The sequence below is a fragment of the Balaenoptera ricei genome, chromosome 5 (genome assembly GCF_028023285.1).
Source record: "Balaenoptera ricei isolate mBalRic1 chromosome 5, mBalRic1.hap2, whole genome shotgun sequence".
NCBI lineage: Eukaryota > Metazoa > Chordata > Mammalia > Artiodactyla > Balaenopteridae > Balaenoptera > Balaenoptera ricei.
Window position 1 is genome coordinate 42695871 of NC_082643.1, and position 22640 is coordinate 42718510.

Here is a 22640-nt window from a genome sequence, read left to right on the forward strand (position 1 = left end):
CATGTGGGTTCTACAGAGCTCTCTCAAGAATTTAAGAATCAGAAATATGAGCGAACACATGTATTGCAAATATTTCTAGGAGACTGTGGTACTTTTATTTTCTCTTAAGCCAAGAGAGCATTCAGACTGAAAATGGCCGAGGAGTTAGATATCCTTTCAATAACCTCTTCCATGTGAATGGCAGACCAGACAAGAAATTCAGTACTAGGTAACTGCTATTGACTTACCAAGCTTAAAGCATTCTGGAAAAGCTAAATGAACAGTTTTTGAGAAATTGCTAAGGGTCTTACAAATGAGTGGTTTTAAGGGGCTTAAGCATTGATTTGAGCAGTTTTTCCAAACTCAAAACAGTAGACCCATAAAATGTTTCATTCCTGTCCTCAATTAAGTTTCAGAAATGTTGTATCTAATATCCTTCCTAGAGAAGAGCAGTGCCTCCAAGGAGTCTTGCAGGAAAGAAACATGTTTGAGCTTGCATAACTCAGCATTTCCTGAAGTCATTTGACAGCGTAGCCCCTCAGTTTTGCTAACACTCAGTAAATTTCTCCGAGGGAGTGCCCTGAGGAGTCCTCTTGGGGAAATACCAGAGTAGATATCTCTGAGGGTCCTTTCTGTGGTAAAATTTTATAATCCTGGTAATGAAACTAACCCACTATTTCTCTGTTACTTTACTATTTTTCTCATTCTTTTATTTTCTTTTTAATGTATCCAATTACACAGGTTGTAAACAAAATGGCACCAAGCTTGGAGATGTTATCCTTCCACCCTGGGCAAAAGGGGACCCACGAGAATTCATCCGAGTGCACCGTGAGGTAATGGCAGTACACTCTGCAGTTGAACTGAGATCTCACTGGGTCACTGACCACAGTACAAAGAGAGGACCTTGAGCAATGTATCCCCCGTGTGTTTAAGTCACTAATGTTGTTCGTATGAATTTTAGTTATTCTGGTTCCTATAGACCACTGGCGAATTCTTTTACTTTCTAAGGAAATAATAAAAGCCAGCCAGTGACTGAACCTGTGTTTTGAAATTACAGGCTTTGGAATGTGACTATGTGAGTGCCCATCTGCATGAGTGGATTGACTTAATCTTCGGCTATAAACAGCAAGGTCCTGCTGCAGTAGAAGCTGTAAATGTCTTCCATCATCTTTTTTACGAGGGTCAAGTGGATATCTACAACATAAATGACCCACTAAAGGAGACAGCCACCATAGGGTTCATTAATAACTTTGGTCAGATCCCTAAACAGGTATGGATGTTTTTTCCTTATCATTGATGTTTTCTGTTACATTTTTTTAAGCTCTGTAATATTTCTATAGATGGTAGATGACCATATAATAATTAAGTTTAGACTGAGTTTTTAATTAAGAACCATAAATATCACCCAATAGTTTCAGTAGGTCCCTAGATGATTACTTTCTCCTCCCTTTTACAGTCCAGATAAACAGAAATTTTGCTGGTCAAAGAGCATTTTTCCTCACAGGCTAGTGCTTTCCTGTACCCACACAGTTCCTGGCAGGAAGACGGGAAGAGCATGGTCAGGGAAGCAGATGTGGCCTTGGAGGCCGCAGGATACACAGAGATGGGGTTTCATCCCACGGCCAGTAAAAAAACCAATGCTGACTTTAAGCATTGTCATATAAGGTCGTATTTAGACTTTAAAGATCCCTCTGGTCACAATCTTACACATGCACATACTGTAGGGGAGCCAGATGAAGAGCAGGAAGCTCTCATAGTGGTTCAGGGAACAGACAGATAGCGGTGGTTTGGATTCGATGATCGGTGTAGGTCTGACAAGTGCTGGGGTGTGAGAGTGCACACCATGATTACGCCTAGGCCCGGCCCTGCACTAGCTCCTCCAACCACTATCTGGAACCTGGTGAGGAAGACCCAGACCCTCTCAGCACCCAGATGCTGTAGATCTCTCACCTTCGGCAATGAGCGAACCTCTGTTAAGGGAGTTCGTCCCTTCCTTCATCCTCATTGTCTCAGGCACACCAGGAGAGCAGAGTGCACCAGAAGAAACTGCAGCACAGTGGAGAAGGCTGGCTTTGCCGCCCCTTCACACCACCACCTTTTCCCTAGTGCCCTGACCTCTGCATTTTGGCCCTGGCTATCCTTCTTTGTTCCTGCTTCAGATATCTCTCCTGGGATCCCTTTTTTTTAGGTTAACCAACTTTGAGGTTTCCGGGGTTGACAGTTGGGAACACAGAACAATGGCAAGTCTTTGTTCATGGAAAAGCCGTGATAGACAGCGGGACACCCTGTAACTGCACCACTCACAGTGTAATCTGATTCCCCAATGCAGGAACCATGTTTACTTTTAAAGTGAAATGCTTGTTGATAAACTCTAATCATAGCAGAAGAACCTTAGCCATTTTTTGAGGGTTACAAGTGCGGGAACCGTGTTTCATACCTTCTGGGAAACAAATACTCTGAACAAAAAAATCTAGACACATGCACTGTTGCAGTATTTTTGTTCCACTTTTGAGTTTAAGAGGCAAATAGTCTGGGAGATAGAGTTTGGATACTAACATATTTCTAGGACATTCCAGGAACTAATAGAGAGTACTTCCAAGTGTAACGATCCTAGAAACAGCTAAGCTTTGTGATCACCATATTGATATATCCTTATATACGCTAGCCTGGCCTGCTCTGTCCTCAGGTCCTTGTAAAGTTCTTCAGTAAATGTTCATTCATGAACATGCTTTAAAGTATGTGGGTCTTTTTATAGAACTTCAGAGTCTTATCTCATTATTAACATTTATGAGAAATAACAGAACCCTGATCCTAAGCCCTGTATGTAGATAAAATGGGAATTATATGTTTAAAGTTTGGGGAGCCTAAAAAGTATATCTTTCTCTATACAAAGCATTTTTTCTATTTTTTTCTCCTGGAAATCCAGAATGTCAAATTCACAGAGTGTGATGGTGTTGTAGTCATCCTAAATCTCATTTCATCTAAGGTTTTCCAGGTATCTTCTTCAAATATCAGTTGTCCATCAAAAAAGAGTCTGCCTATTTTAAGAACAGTCATCTTAAATGTATATTAAGACTTTTCAATTCTTTTAGAAATACTGAACAGAAATGCCAAAGATCTTCTTTTCTTTTTTTCCTTTACAACATTGCAAAGTAAAAAGAAGACAACCATGCTCACACTGTCAGCAAATTAGTAGCACCTAGACGATACAGAAATGATGTCACATACAGAAAGCCCATGTTGGAGCCAGAAGTAACCCAGTTAGAGAGAATGGCTGCCTGCCCTCAGTGGCACAGAATGGTATCGTGCTCTAAGAAACTGGTTAATTTTTAAACATCGCTGGAAAATAGTTGTCAACCTACTGTCATTTGAGGAGATTAATTTCCTTCTGAAAAATTCTCCTGAGCTCAGTGTAGCACAGAGCATGCTGGTAACCCAAGCTTTTGTGTAGGAGTCCTGTCCCCACTGACTGCGGCATGAGGTCTCTGGCAACCTTCTGAGCCTTTTTAAATTTCTTTCCTCAAGTGTCAAATGTGATAATGTGATACCTAATGGTTGTTGTGAAGCTTAAGTGAAATAACAGCAAAATACCTGGCATAGAAAAGGGCTTAATAAATGTTAGCTTCGGTATAAAATGTGTCATCTTCTCTCATACCAGTTATTTAAAAAGCCTCATCCACCGAAGCGAGTCAGGAGTCGACTCAACGGAGACAATGCAGGGATCTTGGTCCCACCAGGATCTACCAGTGACAAGATCTTTTTTCATCATCTAGACAACTTGAGGCCTTCTCTAACACCTGTAAAAGGTAAAATGACAGGAAATAAGCTTTTGATTCATGATTCTGTGGGATTATTTAATAATCCTAGTTTAGCAATAATAAATTTGCTTCTCAACAATAGCATAATTTGTAATAAGTGCTAAATCACCAAATACTTGTTAGATTTTCCTTTTCCGTTTCTTCTTTTGGCCTATTGGATTTTGCATCAAAAAGAACCCAACAAGTTTCTCCTCTCTGCTAGGATAGTGAAAACTCTAATATACCAAACCTTATAGTTCAACTTTATATTCTACATGTAGAAAAACTTCTGTCATCTTCATTTACCCATGTTCCACCAATTTAGATCAGTAAGAAAACTGTGTTTTTAATATGCCAGCTAAAAGCCTCTTTTATCTAATGTTATCTTAAGTTATCTTAAATTACTTTTCCAAGTAGATTTTTTTTCCCTTGTGTTACCGAAAGTGGGGTCCAGCTGCTCGCCTCTCAAAAGCCAATAAAGAGGCAAGGTTGGTGGAAAGGGAAGTTTGCTTTATTTTGGATGCCAGCAACTGTGGGGACCCCGGGGGGGGGGACTCCTGTCCAAAGGCAACCCCCCAACCCCGACACTGACAACCAGTGGGCAAGAGCTTTTGTAGATGGAGGGAGGGGGCTGCGTGCAGAAACAGCACAGTCACCCCTGACAGTCATCTTGAAATTGCTCGTGCAGTGGCCTGACCAGCATCATCTAGATTGTTTTAAGTACAGTTAATCAGTTCAGTTCCAGGGTTGGTTTGTTCCCGTTTCCTTGGGGCCAGTTCTCAGAATTTTGGCAGCTTATGTCATGGCTACAGTCTGGTCATCGTGTAGTTAACGTCTTCCACCTGGTGTGGGTTTCAGTATCTACAAGACAGCTCACAGGACACGGCTCAGAACATTATCTAGAGCCCTTGAGGAGGAACTAAAGGTCCTTGACTATGCTTAATGGCTAGACTATTAATATTTGGTTTCCTTTGACTGTTTTCCTTTGTTTCTGCATTTTCTCACTTCTCTAATTAAACTTATTCTTTGGCTAAAGTTTTTCCACAGACAGAGGCAAGCGGAGGACATGGGGGTGAGGGGGAGGGACCACAGGGCCCTGCTCCATTTCGCTTAGAATGAAAAACTGGTTTACAGAGTCTTGAAGTTGTCACTTAACTCCAAAAATTGGAGCATCAAAGTCTGGTTCATTGGATTGGCTACCAGCTCTCTGCCATTTGTCTCATTCCACAGACTCTGCCCCGTGCCAGCTCCAGCCACTGCCCAGAGGTGGTTGTGGAGCACTGGTGTGGTCGGTCGGCAGAGTCCTCGGGCAGAGCCGGGCTTCTCGGGGAACGTCACGGCCTTCCTTCAAGAAGCCTCAGGCTGAGAGGTCCTGCAGGCCTAGCTTGGTTGACGGTCTGTACAGCATTCTGGGGAGCGCCCCACATCACTCTGGCAGTCCTGGAGATCAAGAAGGCGGGCCTGATGGCTGGGAACCAAACCCAAGCAAGTGTCCAGAAACAGGCAGGCTGCAGACACCAGTCAGGGTCGATGTCCGCCCAGCAGGTCTGCGGAAGACTCAAAAGCCAAGCCCTACTCACTTCTAAGGTCATTTTTTCTTAATGTAGGTGTCAAGGTGCTTAATTTGTATGAATATTTGAGATCCCTTTACCATCCCCTATGGGATAATGAAGTTAGTTTTCCCTGTCCTTGTTCTAATGTGTTGATTGTTTTTTATAGAACTCAAAGAGCCCGTGGGACAAATCGTCTGTACAGACAAAGGCATTCTTGCAGTAGAACAGAATAAGGTTCTCATCCCACCAACCTGGAACAAAACTTTTGCATGGGGCTACGCAGACCTCAGCTGCAGGCTGGGAACCTATGAGTCAGACAAGGTTTGCATTGTTTCTTGGCTCGCTCATTTAATCTTGCTCTTCCGTGGTCTGGATATCCTGCTAAATGGGGATGGGGAGAGCCCAGGCCAAGGGCTTCTCAGCTGTTCCTCCACAGCCCAGAGGAAAGGAGCGCTTCACTGCATCAGGTCAGGATAAAGGAGCTAGTGGCCAAGTCATGTTTCCTGCAGAAAAGCCTCTCTTGGAAGGTTGTGTACTAGGGGCTAGCAGTTTCCCCCCACTCAAAGAATTCCTCCAGGAGGTCCTAGCCAACCAGGTATTTAATATTTCTGCCAACCAGAAGAGCTTCCTTTTGAGTCACCATCCGGCCCACTAATCATTTCACTACTCTTAAATGGCTGGCAGAATACCTGTCCCCCTTCCCCCAAGAAGCAGCAGCTACTGTTTTGAGTCCCATAAGCATCTCTTGGAGAGGCAGCATGTAGTGACCCTTTGGTGCCCTCTGTTTGCCCTTGACAGTCCTCTCCTGAACGCACGAGGGGCATAGTCTGTGCAAGTCAGTAACAGTTGTATTTAGCCATGCTCTCATGAACAGCAGCACTCATGCTTTCCTTTTGCATTCTACCTGGCTCCAGCAGACTCATGCTTTCACCAGATCACCCCCTGCATCTCACAGAGCATCATACAATCTGAACGTCAGTTTCCCAGACAGGAGAAACTGGAGACCCCCATTCTGAGCAAAGTTCTTATTATGGTTTTTAACAGCAACTATAGTTAGCAGGCTGTAGGGAGGAGTTCAGAGTAGAGTTTCAGTAAAGTGTTGCTAAACTGAAGCCAGTCCAGCACATGCGCAGCTATTTGCCTGGGGGAGACCAATACAGAGGTTCTCCTTCACTCGGTATGTCCGTTGTGTCCCAGGAGTTTGCAGTGCTTGATGGCATGCATGTCTCACATCTGTTCTATTTTACAGGTAGTGACAGTTTATGAATGTTTGTCAGAGTGGGCCCAGATTCTCTGTGCAATCTGCCCCAACCCCAAGCTGGTCATCACAGGTGGAACAAGCACGGTCGTGTGTGTGTGGGAGATGGGTGCCTCGAAAGAAAAGGCTAAGACCCTCACTCTCAAACAGGTAACAGGATGTGTAGGAGATGGACGTAGCCCATCCCAGCTGCCCACACTCTAGAGAAACTACAAAGTGTCCTTAATTCCAAGGTGATTTAGACATAAATGGACAAAACCAAACAACGTATGTTCTTTTGCTAGAAATGGGTCTTAAAAAAAGGAAATGAAATCAGAAGATAACTATTTCTGAAAATGATCCAAGCTGTCCTTTTTTAAAATCTGAAGTAAGTTGTCTTTAGGTAATTTTTATTTTAATATATTTAAGTAATATAAATATTTCTCAGAAGTTATATGTAGGTTAAATTTTTGCAAACCAAGTTGTATTTGCTACTGATTCATAGTAACTTCTTTTCTGGATGATTTTCATTCATCTAGACCATTAAATCTTTGATTCTTTTGTTCTTCTGTTTCTTCATTTATCATAATGCTTAAGAACATGACAAACTCATGAATGTATTCTGAAGAAACACTGATGATATTATTAACATGTATTTTTGGTCACTTGTTATGTACTGACTATTATAAATTTTTAATCAAAGCAAGAATCCTTTTATAATTAAGCTATCATCTTTTTTTTTTTTTTTTTTTAAATTTATGGCTGTGTTGGGTCTTCGATTCTGCGCGAGGGCTTCCTCCAGTTGCGGCAAGCGGGGGCCACTCTTCATCGCGGTGCGCGGGCCTCTTCACTATCGCGGCCTCTCTTGTTGCGGAGCACAGGCTCCAGACGCGCAGGCTCAGTAGTTGTGGCGCACGGGCCTAGTTGCTCCGCGGCATGTGAGATCCTCCCAGGCCAGGGCTCAAACCCGTGTCCCCTGCATTGGCAGGCAGACTCTCAACCACTGTGCCACCAGGGAAGCCCCAAGCTATCATCTTTTAATATTTGATATGTGAATTTACCATAAAGGTTTCTATCTATCTATCTATCTATCTATCTATCTATTTATTTATTTATTTTTGGCTGCGTTGGGTCTTTGCCACTGCACTCAGGCTTTCTCTAGTTGCATTGAGCGGGGGCTACTCTTTGTTGCAGTGCGTGGGCCTTTCACTGCAGTGGCCTCTCTTGTTGTGTAGCACGGGCCCTAGGTGCGCGGGCCTCAGTAGTTGTGGTGCGAGGACTCAGTTGTGGCACGTGGGCTCAGTAGTTGTGGCTCATGGGCTCTAGAGCACAGGCTCAGTAGTTGTGGCGCACGGGCTTCGCTGCTCTACGGCATGTGGGATCTTCCCGGACCAGGGCCCGAACCTGTGTCCCCTGCATTGACAGGCAGATTCCCAACCACTGCGCCACCAGGGAAGCCCCAAGCTTTCTTTTTAATGGAGTTTACATCTAGGTGTTTTTTTGATACACATTTGAAAAGTAGTGTTAACAATATCTGCCATTCATTGAGCACCTGCCATGTTCAGGGCACTGTACTAGGGTTTTAAAAAACGTAAAAACTCCAATCCTGAAATTCTCCAAGGTCGTTATTAGCCCTATTTACACCTGAAAAAACCACAGCTTACAGAGGTTAAGACACATGTCCACATCACACTTTGTGGTAAAGCCAGGATATAAATGCAGTTCTTCCTGACTCCAAAGCTATTTTAAAGCCAGGTTCAAACAAACAGTGGTGTTTTAAGTATCTGTGGAAAGAACTAAGCCCCTCGTACTTACACCAACGACCGTCTCTGTAGTCCAGAAGCTTCACTGGTTGCTGGGTCTAAAGGTGAGCCTGTAAGAGACACGGTCTCGACGTGAACAGGTAAAAGGCTGGCATGCAGTTTGCTGATCCAAACGCTCCTGCTTCCAGTGTTTTCAGTTTAGAAAATGGACTTCGAAGCTAGTGTGCCTGTAGCCCCTCAGTAGAAAGTACTTCTTACTTAAAACAGCCTTCTGGCGTTTGCTAAGTATACAGTAAGGGTGTCTGCATCACCAAAATTTTAAGCCAGCTCATTAAGTAAATAGTAAATACTCAGGAATTCCTAAAAGTAATCTGAATCTTTTCCTTCAAAATGTTTATTTTCCCACATTGCCATTTCCCTGGATCCTGTTTCTCTTCATATTCCAGCAAAAGAGAAAAGTTTTTATTCTAGTTTGAAGAAGGGGTCCCTCTCAGGCACAGGAGAGGTCCAGGTGTCTCCAGTTCAGTAACAGACGCCCAGCAGACACATCAGGACTGCATTTTCCTGTGTCTTTCTAGGACCACGTACTACACCCATGCACTAGGATTTTTAAAAATCCATCCAATTGTAGTTCCTTAGAATGGACTTAGAGGAGTTGATGGCACAAAAGAATAGATTCCGAATTTAAATTCTGAATTTGGGGGCCATAATCGATGCATCTCCACGTGGAAAAGGTATGAAGAAACCCCAGCTGGGTTGCAGTTGCCATCTCTCCTTCTAAGGTACTGGCCCGAGTCCAGGAGAGAAGTAATATAAAAATGGAGATTAGAGCCTCCAGAGTCCTCCAGACTTCTCTCTTCCCCCTGGTGGGATGAGGCAGGGACAGTGGCAAGAAGAGAATGAAGACCTTCCAGATACTGCTGTGCAAGGCACCCCCTCCCAGCATGTGCGCCTGTCATCTCCCAGCGCGTCCGGCCCTCCTGGAGTCCCGTGCAGAGCACTGCCACTGTGGTCAGCTGGTTTTGTCTGTTCTCCTTTTAGGCCTTACTTGGCCACACTGATACTGTCACCTGTGCCACCGCCTCATTAGCCTATCACATCATCGTCAGCGGGTCCCGTGACCGAACCTGCATCATTTGGGATCTGAACAAGCTGTCGTTCCTAACCCAGCTCCGAGGCCATCGGGCTCCCGTGTCTGCTCTCTGTATCAATGAATTAACAGTAAGTAGTAAATTGGCCACTTGGTTTCTGTGTAGGAAGACAAATAGCTCTGGCCTACATAAATAAAAAATGGCTCTAAGTGTTTTCTAAGTTGATAAGCATGCATTTTATAAAAGCCACTTGTTTTAGATGTTGTTTGCAAAAGCGAATGGATATTAAAGTTTGTAACCCAGAGAGCAGTTTTGTCTTAAAATCCAGTCACTGCAGCATACTTTAAAGAGCAAGATTTGGTTCAAAATAAAATATTCTAGAATACGCTTTTTTTAAAAGCAAGGAATTTGTGGGATTTGTTAAAATTGTTGAAGTTTTATGAAATATACTCAAAGTATTTATTATATAAAGTGGAAAGAGTAACATTTGGGTACCCAAACAAGAGAAAAATTCTCGTAAAACTGTTTTCTAAACAGATTCCAAAGTTATCAAAGAAATTATCTTTTCTCAAAAATACAATGAATCAGAAGAAAATAAATGCACCGGCGTAGAAGCCCCCCATGCAGACTGAGCAGGGAGGGGAGGATAGTCATTGCGGAGTCGTATTGGTAAACAGGGGACACTAACGGTAGGTTTTGAGAGACTGAGGTCTCTGTGTCCAAGGGACAGATGATCCCATAGGCGGATCAGTCCTGCAGATCAGCCAGCACCCCCGCAGCCTCATCACTTCTTAGCTCTAAACATCCATTCCCACTCTTCCCCTCAGCCCTGCCCGGGATCATCCTACATGGCGCAGGGTAGTTCTAGCCATGTCGTACCATCACCCACAGGCAGCTTTCCTTCTGAGGGAGGCTACATCTTTAATTTCTGCCAGAAGTTGCTCAGTACTATGCTTTTAGTCAGATACCTTGTAGCCACTCAAAGGAAAAAGGAAGTTACTCAGTTCTAGTTAATGGCACTTGGAATGTCTCATAATAATAAGGGTAATCAGAGTTGGGAATGAGTGGGAGCGTGTGGGGATAAAAGAGTCAAATTTGCTTTTGGTATATTTGAAAGGCTTAAAATGTCTTTAGGACAGCACCTTGGGCTGGTCCTACAAGCGCACTAAGAGGTTTATGGAAATGTCAGCGCAACAGAGCCACTCTGACCCCCGCTGTGTTGCTCTGAGTCAAGTGCTTAATTGCACTATTTCAAGCACTCTGTTTTGGGGTTGTTCTTCACTCAAATGCTGACAATTTTATTTATAGTTAGTTGTTATTTGAGCCAGCATACACCCACTGGATTGCAGTAGTTGCTGCGGACACTACGGATGTGTTTGATTTTTCCCTTTTAAGATGCTTCTGTAATCTCTTCATAACTCATGAAAAGATTTCTATTTGTTATGTTTTTTCAGCTATTGTCAAGCCTACTTTACTTCATTCTACACTTTGGGCGTAAGCTACATTGCAGCTGCCCTTGGTTCTTCTTCTTACTCTCAGCCCTCATAACCACAGGGTTTGCTCTAATGGAGGCACCCTGGAGTAATTGCAGAAGGTCTTGCATAGTGCAGCGTGGAGTGGCTCTCCCCTGTCTCCTGCAGAGACTGAGGCCATTAATTAAAACTCAGCTGCTGACACGCATTGTCAGAGGTGGTTCAGGGGCTGATACAGAGGTAGACACAGCAGTGCTTTGCTAAGTATTATTTTTGTTTGGGTTTTGGTTTGGTTCTTGCCACTTTGGTAGACTAAGAGCAGAGGGAGGAAGGGGGCGGGGGGGTGGGGGGAGAAAACAGTAGCAAGACCAGCAGAGACAGTGGTTTGGAAAAGCCCCAGGCCGCCTTATCATGCCACCCCTGCCTCCCCTTTACCTTCTTTCTTGCGTTAGTACTGCTGTTCAGTTTCTACCTTCCCTCTGCTTTTGATGACCATCTGTCAATTTCTGTAGGTTCTCATGTGCCTACTGCCTGTACTGAAACTCACCACATCATTTCTGAAGCCACTACCTAGCATCAGGCCAGTCAGGCTGTCTCAGGGGTAAGGGAGGCCGCATGAGATGGTGAATAAGCTTTGGGATGTCTAAAGGGTCCACCACACTAACTGACACAGAGTAGATGCTTCAGGAAGTGTCTTATTTCCTTTAACAGTAGTGGATTGTATTCTTACCAGGTTGTATTCCCCCCAACCTGGTAGAATTTGAAGGAAAAGGTTAGTTTTTTCCCATCCTTAGAACTCATGAAAACCTGAGTTATCAGCTCAGAGAGTCTTAGGGTTTATTCAGTTTGCCAAGAAATGACCTATATCCTAGTTTTCTTCTTTTTTTCCTCATTCCCCCACTCTTATTGTGAATAACAAATTTTTAAATAGGGTGTTACAGCGTTACCAGGACTTCATCTTTGCACTAATTGGAGAGAGTTACAGCTGTGCATGGACTGACAGATTTCTCTTCTACCCTATGGTTTCGGTGATTTGGCTCATTTGATAAAACTAAGTGGATTCCTACCTCTCCGTGGAAGGTATAGATAGATTTTGTAAATAGCGGGAGGAAAAAGAGCAGTTCATCACCCCTCAGGTTACCGACAGCTTTGACTTGGAATGAAGCGGGCTCAGCACTGCGCGGGGGCATAGGCTGGGAGCGTGCAAGGGCTCCCGCCCCGTCTCCACGCACGACCACCTTGGCCGCAGCCTCCACGCGACCCCAGATCCTTAAGGAGGCCGCTGTTTGGGGTATTTTTTTTAAGTCGGCAAGCACTGGATTCCAGGCTACCTCGGAAATTCCCCAGTCACTAGTCAGAGGACTGAGAGGGTTCCAAAGAGCGAAGCCAAGGATTCCGTTTGCTTCTGAAATGAGAACGTCATCTGGAGTGAGTGAAGTTTCTCTTCACCTTCTCAGGGGGACATTGTGTCCTGCGCTGGCACGTACATCCACGTGTGGAGCATCAATGGGAACCCCGTCGTGAGTGTGAACACATTCACAGGCAGGAGCCAGCAGATCATCTGCTGCTGCGTGTCGGAGATGAACGAGTGGGACACACAGAATGTCATAGTCACAGGACACTCAGACGGTGTGGTCCGGGTAAGTCGGCTGTGAGGAAACGCATTAGGGTATTTGCTGCCGTGGTTCGCCTGAAACTTCTGAAGCTGTCCACAGTTGAGGGACACCTGGAGGTTGTCGTATTGTTCAGCAGACTCTCACTCAGATGCAAACAAACCTTGGCCGTGGGGTTATCAGACGCGGAGAACACCTGTGACTCGGCTTCTCTTCTTCCCATTAGGTAGATCTATTAGTGCTGCTAGCCACTTGACAGCTTGACACAAGCAGATCACTTAAACACGATTTCCATGTCACGTCGGGATTGCTAAAAATGTCGGTTGCATAAGTATTGCCTTTTCAGCTTGTCAGATGGCTTCTTAGGGAAAACGGGGACTGTGTCTCCTCTGCAGAGAATCACTGAGCTAGAAGATGCTTCCAGGGGCCTCAGGTCATCCATTCATTCCCTGTCTAGGATCCTGTATGATTTCACCTGAATCCTAGATACTTTATCCTTTTCTTAGTTCTCATGCCTTGGGCCTCTACCGAAAATGAAATCCACAGAGTATTTACCTTTGTAGTCTGTTCTAATATTTGGGTTTTTCTCTCAGGAGATTTTTCTTTGTGTCTTTCTTCATTAATTGCACTCTATAAAAGCAGAGAGCCGCTGGCCGCTGCCCTCGTAATCACAGTCACATGCTGAGCAACGATGAGGCCATCGGCCAGTCCCACGCCACACCCTGCACCTCAGACAGCAGGCACACCCTAAAGCCGGCTGTCTGCAGAGCAGCATTCCACGTTAACCCATCTGTGGGGCATCGTGAAGAGCTCCGTAGCCAAATATGTCTGGGAATCCTGCTTCCTGTATGCCTTCTTGGAGATCTAGAGTATATATTAGTATATGCAGGGTTCTCGGGGGGTTTTGTAAGAACCAAAGACGTGTACTTAGTTGAACTATGTTTTTGAAATCTCTTTGACCCCAGTCCTTTTCCGTCGACCATCAAACACCCACTCATATCTCATGGAACACGGTTTGGGGAGAACTGTTTATTTGTAAGCAATCCCTGCCACATTTTTCAAGATAACAGGGATATTAACTATACACAATAACAGGAATTAAGTTATCTGTTTAACCCTGCGAACCAATCTTCATCCAGTAACTGGTAAATTGTTTCTGTAATCAGTTCAACTGTTTTTCATTTCCATACTTACTTAAATTCAGTTTTGGAGAATGGAGTTTTTGCAAGTTCCTGAAACACCAGCTCCTGAGACTGTTGAAGTCCTAGAAATGCAGGAAGACTGTCCAGAAGCACAAATAGGTATTTAATACTTTCTAAAAAGTTTTTCAATAGTTTTCATGTTTCTTTTTTTTTAAGTCATTATGCGTAAACTTACATCAACCGAGATAAGCAAGAGCCTGACGTTGGGCGTTGCTGTCAGAAGCAGGATCACTGCCTAGCGTGTAAGGCAGCTGGGCCGGCATGCACAGTTCTGTCTGGTTCACCAGGCAGCACCCCTGTGGTCGTGTCTTTGTGGTCGGCTCCCACATCCCATAATAAATAACAGTTACAAGCTTCCTGGAATACCAGAGGCTTGGGCTTTCGGTTCTGAAAAATACAAAGCAGATCCAGAGGGCGCAGTGTTGGATGGGTCAGAGGGCCACTTCTCAGTCCCACATCTGTCTCACCCTTCACTTGAACAGCTCCCTGTGAGTGACAGGGCAGCATCGTGTTTGTAAACTATTCACAGAGGCAGACGAGGGTCCACGCCCTGGACCTGCTCAAGAAGAACATTCATCAAACAGAAGCTTGGTGATCTGTATTCTGCTATCTGCTATTTGTGAAGCACTTTAAAATTTTCCAGTGAAATAATAGAGATAGATTATATTTATGCAGAATGTTTGGAAACAGTGCTAGAGAATCAGGCTAAGATGTGCTTTGGGTTACTGAATCTCCAGAGAAGTTACCCCTCATCAATTTAGAACAGTTGGTGCAAGACACTTCATAGAAAGGAACAGGGTTTTTTAAGTTCAACCTCTAAATCGTCTCTCCATGGTTACTTTTTATACACTGAGAATTCAGCGTGAGTTTGACGATGTGAGGGAGTTGTTAAGGAAAAAGGCTTATTATCAGAGAGACACAAATCCCCTGTCCTTGTAAGCTGAAAGTAGTCTTTACTTTCTTTGCCAGAACCGGTGGACAGAACATTTTAAAGATTGTATTACTTTAATGCATGTAAATTTCCATAGTCAAATGTAGCTCCACTGAGGAAGTCATCTGGGCATTTGGAGACCTAAAAATTCAGTTCAATTCAGTTAGTATTTGGGGATTAATAACTATAGTGTGTCGGACATTGGATTGTGTGGTCCAGTGAGAAGTGGGTCCCTTCCCTTCCTTTTAACAAAGCGTGTAAGTGGATAACAGCGAAAGATGAATAAGAGAGATAGAAGAAGGGGTTGGATTTGGGGAGGAGAGACATTTGTATGTCTTCGTCTTCCTTATGTTTCATACTGTGGACAAAGTTTGGCAGAAGCGGCAGAGCAGCCCACAGGAAGGACTGACTTGGGACAGTGTCGAAGTGGTGGGACTTGAGGGCAGTGGCCTGGGTGAAAGGGAAGATAAGCTAGTGGTTCTCTGGAAATCAAAGCTGCTTCAAAGACTGCTGTTTGAAGACTTTCATGATCATAAGCCAAGTTAAGTATCTGTCTTGCTAAAAAATATTTGTAGTGGGCTGGTGCTTGCTCACTCGTTCTTGCTCTCCTTTTTTCCAGTTACATATATTTATTTCCCATAAATTTTCCCTGCAGTAGACTTTATTGCAAGGGAGTTGAGATGAAGAAATGCACAGTAACAATGGAAAGAGGAGGAAGAACAAAGCTCTAAATTAAAGCTTTCATCCACAGTTCGGTCATCTGTGTTGGCATTTATATTGACTGCTATATGGAAGGCACTGTGCTTGGGACCTCTTCTCTCCAACTGACCACTGTGTTGTAGAAAGAGTGACGGAAAGTAATAGCGTGGGGTGAGAATTTTAAATAGGTGAGAGCCGTACAGCTGTTAAAGGAGTCCGGGAGAGAGAGTTACTTTCTGTTGCAGGAACCAGGTGAGATTTTAGAGAAAGAAGCATTTAAGCTATGCTTTGGAAGATAGGTAACATCGGAACACACAGAGATTGGGAAGGTGAGTCTAGGTAGGGCCAACCCGAGCGCGCAAAGTTAGCTCTACGGAGGAGCAGACAGCCTGCGTGGAGAGCAGAGTTGGCACCACCCAGCTGAACTGAGGCAGGTGGCGAGAATCCACAAAGGCAGGTTTGGACCAGGTTGTGAAAGAATGAATGCCAAGCTAAGGATTTTGGTCAAAAGCATTCTGTGAACTCTACCGAAATTCTACCGTTTTGATATCTGTACCTAGCTGGAAATTCTGGCAATTTATTTTCTCTTACTGTAATATTGAGCTTAAGATAGTATGTCTCTTGTGTCTTAACTAGTAGAGGAAAAATACCAGCGGGACAAAGCTGGGTCTCGCTCTAACGTGTGTGTGTTCTCTGATTCTCCCACCGCAACACCCAGGGCCAGAAGCGCAGGACGAGGACAGCAGTGACTCCGAAGCAGACGAGCAGAGCGTCAGCCAGGACCCCGGGGACACTCCCAGCCAGCCCAGCAGCACCAGCCACAGGCCCCGGGCGGCCTCCTGCCGAGCCACAGCCACCTGGTGTAACGACAGTGGCTCCGATGACTCCCGGCGCTGGTCCGACCAGCTCAGCCTCGACGAGAAAGACGGCTTCGTATTTGTGAACTATTCAGAGGGCCAGACCAGACCTCACCTGCAGGCTCCCCTTAATCACCCCCACCCCAATCCCGCTGAAGCGCGGAATTTCAGCAGATTGAAGCCCGGTAACTTGAAGTCTGGTGTCTGTTTCTCGCCTCTTGTGGGTGGCGCGAGGGTTGGTGGACGGAGGCAGTGGGCTGTAGCTCTCCCTTGCCCCAGCCCTGTGACCAAGACCCCCCAACAAAGAGGGCCTCAAGTTTCTTCTTGTGTAAGGCAGACTTAAAGGCCCTTGGGCATTCTCTCCTGCCATGGTGTTTGCAATACGTTGGGCATTTTTTAAAGAAAAACACCTCAAACCAAAGCTTCATTCATTCACAGATTATGAAAGCCTTTGAAAATGGGCAAGCTGTTGATTACAGATAGATAAAATTGTATTCACGGGTATCTTTGCCTATGATAGAGTTGGGGCAGCGTCCTCAACCGGAGAAATTGTGTCGTCTTGTACTGAGGATTTCCCCTTCTCCGTGTGTGTCTTTGTGAAGGCCTGACCTGGTCCATGGTCAGTGTCAAGCCAGACTGCTGTGCCTCTAACTGAGGCAGCAGCTGCCGAGAACAGAGAGGCTGCCGGAGATGTGTTGCAGCACCCTGACGTGTTGAGGGCAGCGGGATAGGGTGCACCTACCAAACGCTGGCTCCCCTCACTTTCTCAGTCACACGTCGCACTTTTCCACCCCAGGGTACCGGTGGGAACGGCAGCTGGTGTTCCGGAGTAAGCTGACGATGCACACGGCCTTCGACCGGAAGGACAACGCGCTCCCGGCCGAGATCACTGCCCTGGGCGTCTCCAAGTAAGTGTCCAGGCTCTTCCGGCCACTCTTCCCAACGGGGCCATCGGCTCAGCCTGGGCGCACGCACTCAGGCAGTCTCTGGGAGCACAGGTTTCATCTGCATCATCATGTGTGGCTCCAACAGACGAATGAGAAGAAGAAACCTGCCGGTGTGTGGATTTCACTTCCGAATTTCAAAAACCAAAAAGCTTTGCCTTCAGAAAAAAGTAAAACAAAAACGAAAACTTTACCTTCTGTGTTCTTCAAAGGTACGGCACGGTTCGATTCCAGGGGAGCTGAAACGGAAGCGTACATTCCGGCTCAGTCCCATTTTTGTCCCTTTGCACGCACGACCCCCTCCCCAGCGCACACACCCCTGGGAACCGGCGTCACCGGAAGCTCTCGGGCCGCATGGCGGTGCCGGGGCCGAGGCCTTCCATGCGGTGACTCTGCGTCGTGTCTCCTGCAGGGACCACAGTAGGATCCTCGTGGGCGATAGTCGAGGCCGGGTTTTCAGCTGGTCTGTGAGTGACCAGCCGGGCCGCTCTGCCGCTGACCACTGGGTGAAGGACGAAGGAGGGGACAGCTGTTCGGGCTGCTCCGTGCGGTTTTCTCTCACGGAAAGACGGCACCATTGCAGGAACTGCGGTCAGCTCTTCTGCCAGAAGTAAGATGAGATACAAGCTTCCTGAGTGTCTGTGGGTTAAGCTCTGAGGATGTGCGTTATGCCCGGCAGTTAGGTCCTGAATTGCCGCGGGCTCCCCGCTCCAGTGCGCTGTGTCTGTCTAAACCAGCCTTCACTTCCTCCTTGTTCTTTTTTATTGCCATTGTGAAGTATTTGTCACATTGGAAAATACAGAGGTAATCATCACAAACACATGGCCACCCGTGACTCAGGCTGGGAAGGTGCTAACATTTGATCACATTTGCATATAAAACAGTACAGATTCATTTTAAGTCCTCTCTTCACCCTCACCCATCACACCCTCTTCTCCATGTGTTTTTACTTTGAGTGCATACGTTGTGTTCATAGATAACACTATATTACTGTTTATTGTGTTTTCAGTGTTACATAAATATAGCATCCTGTCTGTACCCCTCCGTAACTTGTTATTTTTCTTTTTACTCAACATTGTTTTTGAAATTCATTCACATAAGTAACTATTATTCTAATAATTTCATCTTAACTGCTGTCATTTTTTTTTTGTATGAATATATCAGTATTTATCTCCTTCCCTTTTGACGGACTGTTAAGGGATTTTCTTTCATTTTATCAATACTTCAAACAATGCTGCAATGCACACCCGTATAAATGCTCTCTTAATACACAAGCTAGAATTTCTCTAGAGGAGATAACCTCAGAATGGACTTGAAGATGGTAGACATACTCGTGAGCTTAACTAGATATTCAAAATACTCTCCAGAACAGTCGTGCTAGTTTACTCCACCGCCAGCAGTATATGCAGGTTCTCCCAGTTCTTATTCACACCTGGTATTGCCAAACTTTTCCACTTTTGCCAATCTGATAGCCAGTATTACTTTGTTGTTTTAACTTGCAGTGCTTCTGAGGTTGAACATCTTTTCATATGCTTATTGCCAGTTTGAGTTTCCTCTTGGGTAACTTGGCCCATTTTCCTTTTGCGTTTGCTCTTCGATTTTTTTCCCCCTACTTGAGGAGTTGTTTTATGTATTCTGGGCTCTAATCCTTTGTCTTTCATATGCCTTGCAGATATCTTCTGCCAGTCTGTGGCTTGTGTTTTAACTTTACGTATGTTTTTTCTGTCACACAAGTTTTTAATTTTGATGTAGTAGTATGTATTGCTTTTTATGACTTTTGCTGTTTTTTGGTCTTAAAAAATCTTTCCCTATCCTGTGGTCATAAAGATAGCCTTATTTATTTTCTTTTAAAAGTTTCAAAGTTTTGTTTTTCTTTTTTTTTTTTTTTTTTTTTTGCTAATATATGCAAAGCACCTGGTATTTATTTTTTCATTTTTATTATTATTTTTTAAATTTATTCTTGGCTACATTGGGTCTTCGTTGCTGTGCACGGGCTTTCTGTAGTTGTGGCAAGCGGGGGCTACTCTTTGTTGCAGTTCGCTGGCTTCTAATTGTGGTGGCTTCTTTTGTTGTGGAGCACCTGCTCTTGTCACGCGGGCTTCAGTAGTTGTGGCACACGGGCTGCTCAGTAGTTGTGGCTCGCGGACTCCAGAGCGCACGCTCAGTAGTTGTGGCGCACTGGCTTAGTTGCCCTGCAGCGTGTGGGATTTTCCCGGACCAGGGCTCAAACCCGTGTCCCCTGCATCGGCAGGCGGATTCTTAACCACTGTGCCACCAGGGAAGTCCTCAAAGTTTTGTTTTTCATGTTGAGGTCTTTAGGTCCAAATCCATTTGGAATTTATTTGAGAGTATGACATGGGGTGGGGATCACTTATATTTCCCCAGTATGAAGACTCAGCTGTCCCATCACCATTGATTTGGATGCCATGTCTTTTATACCCTGGGGTCCCACATATGCATGTAACAGTCCTTTCCATGGCAGACAACAGAAAAGATCCCATGGGCAGTACCCTCTAATGCTTGTATTGCCTTACTAGAGGGATGCTTTCACAGAAAACACAAATTGTATCATTGCTTCTGAGTTAGTTATTGAGGGGCATTGGCTTATTGGAAAGGGGGTGGCCTTGGGTTTACACTGACAAATGCTCCCTGGGCTGCTGTCCATTGTGCCATCTCAGGCACGTTACTAACCCCTCTGAGCTTCAGTTTCTTCATCTGTAAGATGTGAATAATTACACCTGCTCAATAGAGGTGTTGAGAGAATTAAATGAAATCGTGTATGAGTTTTGTAAAGCACCAGGTGCAAAGTCTGGTAATATAGGTGTTCAGTAAGAAGTGTTATTATAATTATTAATTTTTTTCAGACTAATGTCTTCCTTTTCTCCTGGGAAGTCTTATTCAAGATGAAGCAGCAGAATGTTGCTGCCAGCCGTTTCTTATAGGAATTTCTATGAGGCTGGCAGAGGATTCTGTCTTGTGGTTCTGTGCTTTGAGACACCCACTCTGTAAAGCCTAGTGATCTGATAATTTCTTTTTTCTTTAATGTTTATTTAGTTAGTTAGTTATTTGATTGCGCCGGGTCTTAATTATGGCAGGTAGGCTCCTTAGTTGCAGCACATGGGCTCCTTAGTTGCAGCTCACCGGCTCCTTAGTTGTGGCATGCATATGGGATCTAGTTCCCTGACCAGGGATTGAAGCGGGGCCCCCTGCTTTGGGAGCGCAGTCTTAACCACTGTGCGACCAGGGAAATCCCCAATCTAATAATTTCTGATAGTCAGCACCTCCATTTATATGCTGGCACACACATCTGTTCTTTGTAGAGTTTAATTTTTAAAGTACTGTTTAAATGTAGGTAATTCTTTAAATTATCTATTGCTCTCAAGTGTGGGAGGGAGGCTTTATTTGAAAAACAAACCAAACAAGTGATTGATTTTGACAGAGCAGGCACAGAAGGAATGCTGTCCAGGAGGGCGCGGCTCTACCGTGATCTTTGTGCCCTTCTGTTGCTGAGGGAGCTTGCCAGCCTTCATTCCTGAGGGTCTCCTCAAAGTCCAGTTCTTTAAACCCCCTCGGCTGGTGGCACTTCATGTATTCTCTGGGTACTTTTACTGGTCTAATGGAAGAAATAAAACTCTGTTTCAGTCTTGTGAAGAGCCAAGGTCAAAGTGATGAAGTGCCACACCCAAGGTCATACCCTGCCTTAGGCCGGGAATAGGAATGCTTTCTATGAAGGACTCTGACTTCGATAAGTATAGTCCACTTCAGGGAATTCTGTCAAGGTAAACAGAAAATGAGAAAATTTGGACCAGACAGAAAAGCCAAACTACCTGTTTAAGAAATGACTGAGGAGTGAACCAAAGTGTTTAAAAGCCCAAAGGAACTTGATAGTGACCAAAGTGTCTTTTAAAATGGGTGGTAAGTCCTCTCTTGCCAAGAGAAAAAAGTCAGGCTCCAAGTAAAGACATTGGCATACCGCCCACGTTTATAGGGCACGAGGAAGAATGCATTTCCATCTTGCACAGGAAGAGTAGCCTCATAGATGTTCACTTCCTTGGCTTCATCCTGTAGGAGAATCTTTTTTTTTTTCAATTCTCTGCAGTCAAATAAATGGCTTGCCTTGGTTTAATGTTACTTTTTTTCATAGAATGACACAAGTAATACAGCACTCATTTTGGTCCTTGGTCAAACCACATGACCCAAACCAGTATGGCTTTGGGCATTCTTCTGGCCCTGTACGGTCTTGGGCGTTATGCCACAAGCTGTCCATTCAGATTTTAAATTCGTGTTTCTGAGCCCAGTGATCAAACATGGAGAAGACCCATAACTACCTCATTTTGCCTTTCCTTTAGGTGCAGCCGATTTCAGTCAGAAATCAAACGCTTGAAAATCTCATCCCCGGTACGTGTTTGTCAGAACTGTTATTACAATTTACAGCATGAGAGGGGTTCAGAAGATGGGCCTCGAAATTGTTGAAGATTCAACAAGCCGATTGGAGACCACGGTCTGTAGACCCCCTTCCCTATTCCCCTGTCACAACTCGCAGCTCGGAAGGCATCAAAACAGTCTCCGTTTACACATCTCTTCATACCGCGTGTTTGAAGTGTGGGATTCAAAGGGAACATTGAATAAACGGGTGTAGAGTACAGTCATGGGGCAGACACTATTCAGGTGAACAGCACAAGAAGAATACAAGGTGGTTCCTAGGAGCAACATTTCAATATCCGATTCTCCCTTAACAATAGCTGTCTCCAAGAGAAAATCCTCACGTATTAACTGTCCTTTTCTTGCGTCTCATTTTTGTAGAGTTCCTCATCCTTATTTGGAAAAACCAACGACTACAAAAAAAAAAAAAAAAAAGGCTTTTAGAAAATAGTTGTAAATCTGACTTCTTTGCAAGTAACTGTGTATATTGTAAATAGGTACAAAGGCCTTTTTTCTAAATAAGGACTTAACTGCCTGTAACATGAGACTTCAAACTAAACCACTAACTCAATGAAATACTTACGGTTTGTCTGACATCGCTCACCAATTAATTATAAATATGTTTTATTTTTTAATCCTCAAAGACGTTATCTGTGGTCTTTCCCCCCCCCTTTCAAACCCAGCCCATGTGCCTGATGTCATTTCTTTCAAGTTGCCCGCAGTATCTCCACTTAACCTAAGCTAGTAACCAAAACAGTGTCATGTGGACCTTCTTTAGGAAACAGTGTGGGAGAATAAGAGTCTGGTCATGAGATACCCTGGAAATCTTTGGGCATGTCATACGTTGCTACATCTCACACATGGCTACGCACCACCTCAGTGTTGTTCTAATGTCATAAGGCCCCTTGTAAGCTTCTCTTTGGACTGCCCTTTGGTCACAGCATCCCCTCTTAGCACTGCATAGCGGTGGTCGGGCAATCGACGCAGTTCAGGAAACAGCCCTGCCTCAGCTAATGGAAACATATTTGCATGTAACCCATGTTAGCTTCTCCTGCATAGAACATAAGAAGTATGTGTCTT

At 44.6% G+C, this 22640-nt stretch overlaps 1 protein-coding gene across 9 annotated transcripts in view; it reads left to right on the plus strand.

Annotated features, from left to right (window-relative positions):
• Positions 1-22203, plus strand: part of WDFY3 (WD repeat and FYVE domain containing 3) — a 273474-nt gene extending 251271 nt beyond the window's left edge. For 8 of the 9 annotated variants that reach the window (XM_059922695.1, XM_059922700.1, XM_059922696.1 and 5 more), the window contains 12 exons: positions 721-812; positions 1037-1249; positions 3638-3785; positions 5496-5650; positions 6579-6737; positions 9371-9550; positions 12350-12532; positions 13710-13806; positions 16056-16379; positions 16991-17102; positions 17551-17748; positions 21488-22203. In XM_059922695.1, the coding sequence (XP_059778678.1) occupies positions 721-812; positions 1037-1249; positions 3638-3785; positions 5496-5650; positions 6579-6737; positions 9371-9550; positions 12350-12532; positions 13710-13806; positions 16056-16379; positions 16991-17102; positions 17551-17748; positions 21488-21611 (1985 nt within the window). In that variant the 3' untranslated portion in view covers positions 21612-22203. Of the gene's footprint in view, positions 1-720; positions 813-1036; positions 1250-3637; positions 3786-5006; positions 5380-5495; positions 5651-6578; positions 6738-9370; positions 9551-12349; positions 12533-13709; positions 13807-16055; positions 16380-16990; positions 17103-17550; positions 17749-21487 lie in introns of those variants that run through there. The other variant, XM_059922704.1, reaches the window with a different exon arrangement.
• The last annotated feature ends 437 nt before the right edge of the window (positions 22204-22640 follow it).